The following is a 10,209-nucleotide window of genomic DNA, read 5'->3' on the forward strand; positions in this document are numbered from 1 at the left end:
GATATTAATGATTCGTTGATTCAGATACAGATTCAGAGCCAGAGCCAGAATCCGATTCCGATTTCGACAAACAAAAGAGTGGGTGGGGCAGGGGGGGTAGGAAGCGAATGGCAAAGCAAGTTCATAATAGCTTCCCAATTTGGACTGGAGCATTTCAGATTGGTGTTGTGTAAGGTAATTGGCTTAATATTTCACTCAAGGCAGGCGAACGAACAGGTCGAAAGCTTGACTAATAAAAACCACAATAAAATATTATCTTTGACCTAAAAGAACACGAGTAATGGGTGCACCGCGACTACCGCAAATACGGGCAAATGTAAACAAAGGGTTTGGTCGATGTCAAACGAGGAAAGCTCTGATATGGAGGGGCATTAGATAAGATATCTTGGGAAATAGCTACATAAAATGCGGTGCTGCAGTAGCTATGTTCTGAAACTGATTATCTTATGGGTTGATCATGGGGTTATCGTAGAAATTCGACTCTTTTATGGCAATAAGTTATGACAGTCTGTGAGAAACCAGATAAGATATGGCTGGGGTGAGCCAAATAAAAACAAAGTTGCTTGCCCTGAAGAGGTTACAAGGGGCTATTCACACTATCAAGAAATTCTGCGGCGATTGGTTGATTTTTTCAAGGATTGAGAAATCTTTGTTCTAAGCCGCTACATTGGGTAATTTAACGATCGCGCCCATATTTATAGAGTTTCTCATTCAGCCGACTGCCCTTGAGGATCTTGCCAGCTCAGGCACACCGGGTGTTCTATATTGTTATTTTTCTCTGTTGGCCTCGACTTTTCGCAGGCACACAGATGAGACAACAATTTTATGGCCAGGCCAATCCCATTTCTGGCTTTATCATTCCCCACATGTGGACACCGTTTCCTTGAGCAATTGTGACGACCTTGACCGATTCTTGTTGCCAACTTTGATTTTATGCTTGTACGCAGGCAAAGAAACACCCCTTTTCGCATTGAATGCCGCAATTAAACACAAGTAAAGACTATTGTCGTGTCTTGGCCAACTTCCTTAATGGCCTGCAATTTGTTCGAATCATGTACACCTTTTCACCTCTAAGAATGTGCGACAACAATTAGCATTAAGATCCAGTCAGTCAGATTAGCTAACAAATAATCCGCTAAGAACAATAACCCACTACGACGCAACTCTGCAATTATCTGGCCGTTTGAAGAACAAGAATATCTAGCTGGAGACATATACGAAACCCATGAAAATAGTTTCTGTGCTGCTGTGCTATTGAATTATGAAATTAATCATTCGAAAACCAGTTTTTTCATGATTTACATAGAGCAGCTGAGACACTTTAAACCCACCAACCAGAGCTGCCTGCACTGCCAACCGGCATCAAACATTTGTTGCGGCTCGAGAGATTTTTCTTCGTTTTGTTGTAGATTTTTTTTTTTGTGCTGACCCTGAATTTGCCATAAATATATTAAGCAAAGCGTAGCGCACATATGCGATCTGCCCTCCACCCCCTCCTGCGCTCATACAAATTATACAAATATATTAAAAAAAAAAAGCATTAACAATTGGATTTCAATTTTTGCTTCCAATGAACTGCAGAAGTTATGCGTCATTTTGGCTTTATGCGTTTGAACACGAAAAATACCCGAAAGCAGTTGAATAGCCCAAGAAATGCTAGGGATGGTTCAAGGTTTGCTGTCATGGTTCGTGAACTATTTATGGCAGGCCAGCTCAATAAATATTCAACTTTGTGATAGACAGTTCATCAGATGAGATGAAACCAAAGCAATTTTAATAAGTTGGATCAATAAACCTTAGGCTTGTGAACATGTTTGTGTCAATAAGCCAAGGCAAACTTTCTTGGTTCATGAACTGTTTATTGTATGACATTAAGGTCAATCTTGGTACTTTAAAAATCTGATTAAAAGACGTCAACTGTTGGCACTTCCGGAAATAGTAAATTCCAAATTAATGCCCATATTAAATCCCAATTTACCCGCCATTTAAAAATGAATTTCTTGAGACTCCCAATATGGAATAATTGTGATTTTAAATTATTTAGTTTGGCATGTTTAAATACCCATTTATCTATTCTTCCTATTTTTGTTTCTGACACTTCAGATCCAAAAAGTTAAGTCCATCCCTGGTCGAAAGAACTTGAATATGATTAAATATTTATATGGAATACATTTGTTTTTGTTTGGCTGCTCATTGATTAAAGCAGAAGCCAGTACTATACATATATCTTTGTCTTCAAGTGAAACATAATGAGAAACCGGAATTTTCGGTTTGTCCGCATGATTAAAGTTATCAACTCACGGACCAAGGGCAAAAGGCAAAAGGCAGGGGTTTGGGTGAAATGCAAATGATTGTCGCGCGCCTTAAATGACAAAAGAAATGCCGTTACAAATATTGCCGAGTGAGTGTATAACTGATGAAAAGCAGAAAATTATGAACAAAGAATGAGTAAGTGGCCAAGTATGTTAGCAGCCCAAACACAGCTGCGGGATTATGCAAATCCATTTGGGTGGCAGCTCTCGAATTGAGGGCATGGAGGAGCAGCAGGGCCAGGTGCGCAGCACTGGAGGTGACGTTGGCCAACTGCAAGGTCATTGGTTGCGTCTGCACAAACACCAGACTTGGGGAAGACGAAGACATCAATAAGCACTCACAGGCAGTTAGTGAGATGAGCATTGCAAATAATGGAAAGGTCTTTGTGCCTCAGCCTCTGAAGAAAAGGAGGAAGTGCCGTGTCGGGTTCAAGCAGGCAGCCAGTGTCGGGGTCTGGGTCTGAGTCTGAGTCTGAGTCAGTTTGATCCGTTGGTAACGAGAGAGATCGACCGGTTCAATGAACGTAATGAAATTTTTCGCCGAGATTTCCAGCAACCCAAACGGACCGAGCCGGCCATTACTGTTAACGAAAACAAACAACAGTTAAGCGAATTCAACAACAAGCCAAATTAAATATGCCATATGTACCCCGGCGATCGGCCCGCTCCCAAACTCACAGGCACTCAATTCGAAAAAGGAAGCGATGAAAATTTTCGTGCAATTTAAATCAAGTCTAGAAGATCTCTCAATACTGCATTGTTTTATTTATTCGTGATTTATGTGAGTTTGTACTGCGTCTGGGTGCGAGTTTTGTATTTGTTTTGATTTTTTGTGCGTAGTCAATCACCTTTCGGCTGACTCTTTATAGGAAGTCAATAAAATACATTAAAAGCATTTCATTTGGCGCTGAGAGTTGCATCCATTATTCACTTTTGTTTTCAGATCGTATGTGTTTTTTTTTTTTCGATTAGGCCTGCCTTGCGCTGTCGGAAATCGATCGAGAACTGTAAGCTCAAGATCTAAGCTTTATTGTCAGCTTTTAGTTGGCAACCCCAGCTGCCGGCGGTAGCAGCATCGATTATGATCGTATATGGGTCTGCGGAGACAGGTCCGGTTTGTTCCGATCGTGATAAACGTCAGATAAATGAACCCGAGCAAAAAACAGAAGCAAGCCAAACACAAAACAAAAAACCAAATTAAAAGCCAAAGGCATAGCGGAGCTCAATAGGCCCCTCCCTTTTGAAAAGTGTCCCAAGGTGCGGAAACGGACAGTGACAGAGTGAGGACTCGGTATGTCCAGCTGCTGACATAATTGCTTAAAAACATTCCCAACGAAGGCTTTTAAAAAACTTATGGCAGAAAGAGCTAGAGCAATTAACCGATCAAGAATTAAAAAATAACTTCAGAACATGAAATGGTATTCAATATGAACGATCCAAATATAAATTAAAATGCACCAGTCGATGTGTTTTCATAAATAAATAAATAGCAAATTAGTAAAAAGATCTTATATGGCAGACCTTACAAATCGGTCTTCATTTGTTTTGCTAATTGCTATCTAAACAGAAAACCTTTTAAATTAATTTGAATAAGTTGAGATGAAATTCAATCTTTGCACATCTTTTGGGAATCTTCCGAATTCAATTGGCAAATAAAATTGACTTTAAAACGTGCCAAATAGCAAACTAAATAATCTCATAATAGATTAGTTGTCTAGAATGTGTTAATCGATCAGGGCTTGAATTTTATAGTAATCTAGAGATCAGCTGCTCTATAGAACGTTCACAATGCCAGCTAATACAACATCTAACATGGGAAAGTGCCCAATGAGGTTATAACTCTTGGGCAACCTTATGTCAACAAAGCGACATAAAAAAGGGGCAAATCAAATGAAGTAGGCTGGCTTCGTACTTGAACGTAGAACGCTAAAAGCTTTGCGGTTACCCCAGCCCGGCGCTTAGGTTGCCTAATGAGCCGGACGGAGCTCACCATTTGGACACCGCCGCAACTCAGAGTAGCTTAGCTCACAAGTAGGGGCGGTGTGCTTGACCAAATTTGGTGGAGAGATCTTGAACCGAATCGTAGCGGCACAACGCCAACAATAACAAATATATAAAAAAAGAAAAACAGAAAACAGAAAACAAACATCATCGAGAACGAGATTGAGTTGGGTTGAGCTCAAGTTGGAGAAGACACAATGAGGAGTGCGACGAGGTGGTGACTTTAAATGAAGTGCGGACAGAACGCTTAGTCAGCGAGCTATCTGTGCCTTCACGCCACTCAAGGCTAGCTCCAGTTTTGAGATTCGAGTTTCCGCATGCTGAAGAGACACTCACCTATACTCACACGTCGTGGACCCCAAGTGCTCCGACCGTCGACGCGGCTGTTGCTTCTGGTTGTTGTTGTTATTGTTGTTGTTTCCATCCGCTGGAGGCAACAGCACGCGGTCGGGATAGAGCGGCTTGGGTGCCCACGAAGCAGCTGCCACATAGATGTCCGTCCGGGGCGTTGGTGGCGGCGAGGGCAACGGATCGGGCGTGCCAGCCGCATAGCTGTAGTATCCATCCTCCGGTTCATCCACCACGGATAAGCGATGCTTGGTCCTGGCCTGTCCTCCCTCATCGCTATACAGATACTCGTGCATGGAGCGCGCGTACTTGCTGCTCTTCCTTCGCTGTTGGGCAGGTGTTAGCTGACTAGTTGGCTTGTTCCGGAGCAGCTCGCACTCATCCGGCGAGGCCCTTATCCAGGAACTGGCAGGCACATACTGCCTCTGCTGGTGGCTCTGCACTAGTTTCGAGAAGTCCACATAGAGCGACTCGTCATTCGATGGCTTGCGCTGGAACTCATCATCTTCATCACAGTGGGCACGGTGGACATTCCCCTCCAAATCCCCATCCTCATCGTCGTCATGGGGTGTGGTGGGCGCACCCACGGAACTGTAGAAACTGTAGTTGCTGGAGGACTGCGAGTAGGAGCGATTGCGTCCGTAGAACTCCTCCTCGAAGGGTAATCCCTGCGGAAATTTGGTGGAGAAGGCCTTCTTGAGGCGCGGCGAGTCGTGCGAATCACTGGAGCCCGTCGAGGAGCCAGCTCCCTCTCCGTTGCGGGTGCACCCGTTGCTGCGCTGCTTGAGACTCAGCTTGGGCGTGGCCGGCAGCTGTCGGCGCTGGGCCAGAGGAGTGGCCTTTCCGGCTCCTCCGTTGGTGAGATCATTGGTGGCCGCCACCTGCCTGCGCGCTGGCAGCGGAGGCTGCGGTGCCGGGTAGTTCTTGCTGGAGCGCTGACTCACGCGAGCCGGGCAGTTCTCCTTGGCGGCCATGCGGCCAGCCTGGTGAGTACGCTTCTGGCTGGTGGGGGTGCCCATCGGCTGATGAGATACTGATACTGATACTGGGCCCGCTGGCTGATACTGTTTCCTGGCAGTGCTGGGCGTGGACACCGGGCGGCCAGCCTGGGTGGGCGGTGGTGGCGCCCTCGCCTTGCAATGGCGTGTGGGCGCCGCGGTGGAGCAGGTGCTTTCGATGCGTCGGATCAGCTTGGGTGTCAGTGGCTTAACGCTGCCGCCATTCACCAATCGCTGTTGCTGCTGCTGCTGCTGGTGATGCGGATGAAGATCGGGCTGCAACTTGTAGCGGTTGCTGCTGCAATAACTGCTCCTCCAGGGCTGTTGGCGCACAAAGTTCCCACCGGTCACACCCTGCTGGTGGATTGAGGAAGTGGACGAGGCGGTGGATGTGGACGATGATCCAGCCGCCGGGTTGTTGTTCCTGCCTGGCATCGATTTCACCATCGATCTGTTGGCTCCGTTGCTGCTCAGGGGTTGGGCAGCTGCTGCTCCCATTTGGCCACCGCTGTTGCTCATGCTCATGTTGCTGCTGGGGTTGTTATTGCTGGTGGTGCTACTGCTGTTGTTGCTGTAGCCACAACTGCCGCGCGGCACTCGAAAGGAGCTATATGGCCGAAAGCCATTTCCATACTGTTGACCAACGACTGGCATTTTGTTAGCTTTTTATGATTTTTATTTCGTTGTTAAATAGACTCGCTCGTTGGTTAATTATTCGTAACTACTGATGTTGCTGCGGGGCAATGATGTTGTTTTGTTGTTGGTGGTAGTGATCTTGTTTAAAATTGGCGTTGAAATTTAAACTGCTTAAACGTTTACTTTAAACGCGTGCACTTTGAAGATCGCTTATCTTTAGCTTTATCGTTATCATTTGTATATCGCTGGCTGTTTGAATTTCAGAATTTTACTACCTTAATTTTCAATGCTGTGCACACACTTGGCCTGTCGCGAACGGACTACTATATAAACTACAGCTCAAAGCCAGATTCCATGTTAAACATTGGCCCAGCCTTTAATTTCTATAAATTATCGAACACTTTTCTTTTGTCTATTGGCGTCTGCTGCTGCTGCTGATTTTGCTGCTTGGGACGCCTGTAATTAACACGTTCTCGATGGCTTATGAGTTGGCCACCCCACTATCCATCAGCCAACCCCTCTGCATTTGTGCGACTTCTTGCTGGCCGCATTTCGTGTTCGTCTCAGCCACTTTTGGCCTGTCAGCACGGCGAGGGCCACAATTGAATTAGCTGCTACAATAACCCTGAACCTTGACTGCGATTTAGCCTGTGGCAAATCCAATTGGCCCCCAGGCACCGGCCACTGGCAAGTTCATTGATAAGACCCCCAAAACGCAACCAGTTAAGGCTTTATGCAATTCGCAGACCCAGAGAAATTCGTTGGTAGTTGGTAGGTTGGTAGAAAGTGTCTGCACATGCGCTGAGCTCAAAGACCCGGCTTCGAACAGGTCCTCCTCCGACCAGTTTTCACAATTTTTACTTTTTTAACCTGATTCAAAAAGGAAACGCAAGTCTTGGGCTCCAAACGGGTCAACAACAGCAACAGCAGCAGCAGCAGCGGGAGCAGCCGAACAGCAACTTGTTGTGACGCCATGAGTAATAGCTTCGGAAATGGGTGCAAAATCCCTTGCCCAATAAAAACACAATCGGCACGTCCGGTTCCCCCAAGTCATCCAGTCATTGCAACCCGTCTTTGATAAGTCGTAGGCGTCGTCACAGTCGCTGCTATCTTATCTTGGTTTAGTTAGCCAGAGTTGCCTAAGGTTTGTCCCCCATTGGCCAGTGATTTTTCCTGATCTAAAGCTGGCTAAAATGCCAGGCCAGAGAATGCACAGCATTGAAACTTCTCGGAATAATTGAGGGGGTGTTTTGAATTGAAATTCCGTAGGCGGAGAGTCAGCGCGAATTATTATTTTTGGCCAGGATGCATAAACAAATCGCGGGAAGCGCGCAAATCACACGATGTGCTCAATATGCACCACACAGACACACTTTTGACAGCTGCATTTGTTAAAAATTATAAACAATAATTGCGAAATATATATGTTGTTGTACATTTCTTTCAAAAAACACTTGGTGGCGGTTGCACGGCGGCGACGGCGACGAGCGAAGAAGCCAGCACCTCCATTCGCTTTCGAGTTGTCGTTGCGACTGAGCAATCGAGCGACAAGTTGGTAGCGAACAAGTGTCGGTTGGCTGCTGCCGCGGCCGCTGCTTTGTACCGCCGCTGCCTCTACCGCTCGACTTCGCAGCTCGCTGCTCGCATTTCCAGTTTATTACAGACGATCGAGCGAACGATCGGGCGAACGCTGCGAATTCGCCGCACCATGCGTGCACCCAATTGATGGCTTGTAATTTAAATAAAAAATGATTGAAATTGAAAACGATCAACGGCAATAAAACAAGAGGATAGCGGAAATGCGAGCAGCCGACAATTAAGAATACTATTCCTTATCTTTTCGTTTGATTTTCATATTTGGGCTGCGTTTTTCGGCCACTTCCGCGTTGCAAGATGTCACCAGCATTTGAGTAATGAGCCGGGACAGGTCGATTAATCTGCTGCTGCTGATGCTGCTGTTGTTGTGGTTCATGAACACTTAGCCAGCGTGTTTTATGGCAAATGCAAAAGGTTAATAAACAATGACAGCAGCAGTGGCGGGCATGAAAACGTCACTTTATCGACAAAGAAAGCGGTCGCTGCTAGTGGCGTATAAATTACAAAACGCGACTCTGATTAAGCCAACTCCCCAAGATGCTCTTGCTGCAACTGCCTAAAAAGGCCACGCCAAGTGTATTAAACAATAATAAATGCGACAACGTCGCGCCTCAAGTTGTCCGTTGTTTTGAGTAATATGCAAATACGCTTTAAATACGCAGGCGCATAAATTAAGGCAAGGAAATGCAGGGGGCAACCCGCCAGGATCAGCCAGCTCCGTCGCCCACGTTCACCGGCCTCCCGAAGGGGGTCAAACACACAAAGAAATCGCTGAGTCCGCATTAATTTACAGTAAGCCGACTGAAGAGGATGACTCTTCACTTGCAGGAACCAGCGAAGATTTCACTTGCCATATATGGCCAAATGTTAATTTGTCTCTCTGGCTGCTCCTGCTGCTCGAGCAGCACTTCTTTATGGTGCCATGGACCATTAAAGACACGATCGTTTACAAGCCATTGAAAGAAAGCGAGTCCCAAGGAGCACAGAAAGCTGCGTGGGCAGGACACTCTGTCTGCCACAGCTCCGACAGCTGGGGAAATACCCGTGGATCAGTAGGCAGAGCCAGTTTACATGAACAAGACTCTTGTCAACACGGGGATATTTCCTCATTCACACCTAGAAACATGTATGTTTAATACGTTATTGTTAAGGAAGATGTCGATGCGTGCCCATTACTCGACACTCAGGTTAATACTTCCTCTTTAACAGAAACGGAAGATTACATATCAGCAGATTCAGTGGAAATTATAGTAACTTAATATTCCATTACAAAGGAGTACGTTTTTCAGTACCATCTGATCTGATGGAAATCAATCAACTTCATGCGATGTGAAGGGTTTTCATTTTCAATTGGAATAAAAGATTTGATCCCGTCTCATAAGAGATACCCAAAGAACTAGTGTAAACATTTCAAAGCCCACAAACACTGATATTTTTCAAATAGCATTTCAAGCTTATGAGTCCAAGGGGCAAAGAGTAACCTAATGTGATCAAATTATTTCCCTTTCAAAGGTTTAGATTTGTTCAATCAAAAATTCGCAATGGTTTATCATTCGCTTTCATAAGCTTGAAGGTTTATTAATTATTAATTTACGGGCATGAAATAGCTATCAACCCAAAGCCAAAGCACTTAAATCCTTTTGAAAAAGCTTACTACTCGAATTCTAATAAAATTTTTAGACCAAGAACAGAACTAGATGTGGTCTTCAAAAATACGGTAAAACTACAATTGCCAACCTAAATTGATTCATTCGGAAATAGACTAAGAAAACCATGCGCGCAAAAGTTTACACAAAGGGTAATAAAATCCTTTGGCAAAAACAAGATGTTATTTATAGATTTCAATGTCAAATTTAAATCAAATTGCCTTGGCAAAACATATGGGACTTTGGGTAAACATAATCGATTTTCCACCCTGACCCATGGACAGGGTCTGTTCCATACATCCATCCGATTAACTTACGTGGGCTCCTTGGTTATCTGGGCCTTCTTGGCATCGAGTTCGTGTCGCCTTCGCTTGGCCGCCGATCTGGTGTGATGTGTGTTGGTGATGCGCGGCCTGTGGGCAATAGAAACAATGGATACGATGAGTACCGAGATGCCGTGTGCTGCGAGACGGGTGAGTAATTCCTCACACAGCTCGAAGAGCAACCCGCGAGTATCGGAAAATATAAGACGAAGAACTTACGGCGATGGGGCCTCAGCTAGGGGTGGCGAATGATCGGCAGTATCGTGTCGTCGGCGCTTGTCTCGCGTGCCCGCCGAGGAGCGATCCCTTGAGTGGTGGAGTCTCCGTGTTCTGGGCATCTAAAAAATAG

The 10,209-nt window shown here is 45.4% G+C and overlaps 1 protein-coding gene across 3 annotated transcripts in view; it reads right to left on the reverse strand.

Moving 5' to 3' along the window:
- LOC128252087 (serine/threonine-protein kinase Doa) overlaps positions 1-10,209 on the reverse strand; it is a 36,126-nt gene that overhangs the window by 24,245 nt on the left and 1,672 nt on the right. For 2 of the 3 annotated variants that reach the window (XM_052979507.1, XM_052979506.1), the window contains exons 1-2: positions 7,732-7,856; positions 4,650-6,544 (exon numbers count right to left, since the gene is read on the reverse strand). In XM_052979507.1, the coding sequence (XP_052835467.1) occupies positions 4,650-6,313 (1,664 nt within the window). In that variant the 5' untranslated portion in view covers positions 6,314-6,544; positions 7,732-7,856. Of the gene's footprint in view, positions 1-4,649; positions 6,545-7,731; positions 7,857-9,854; positions 9,951-10,079; positions 10,199-10,209 lie in introns of those variants that run through there. The other variant, XM_052979511.1, reaches the window with a different exon arrangement.

This window comes from Drosophila gunungcola, chromosome 3R (assembly GCF_025200985.1).
Source record: "Drosophila gunungcola strain Sukarami chromosome 3R, Dgunungcola_SK_2, whole genome shotgun sequence".
Taxonomy (NCBI): domain Eukaryota; kingdom Metazoa; phylum Arthropoda; class Insecta; order Diptera; family Drosophilidae; genus Drosophila; species Drosophila gunungcola.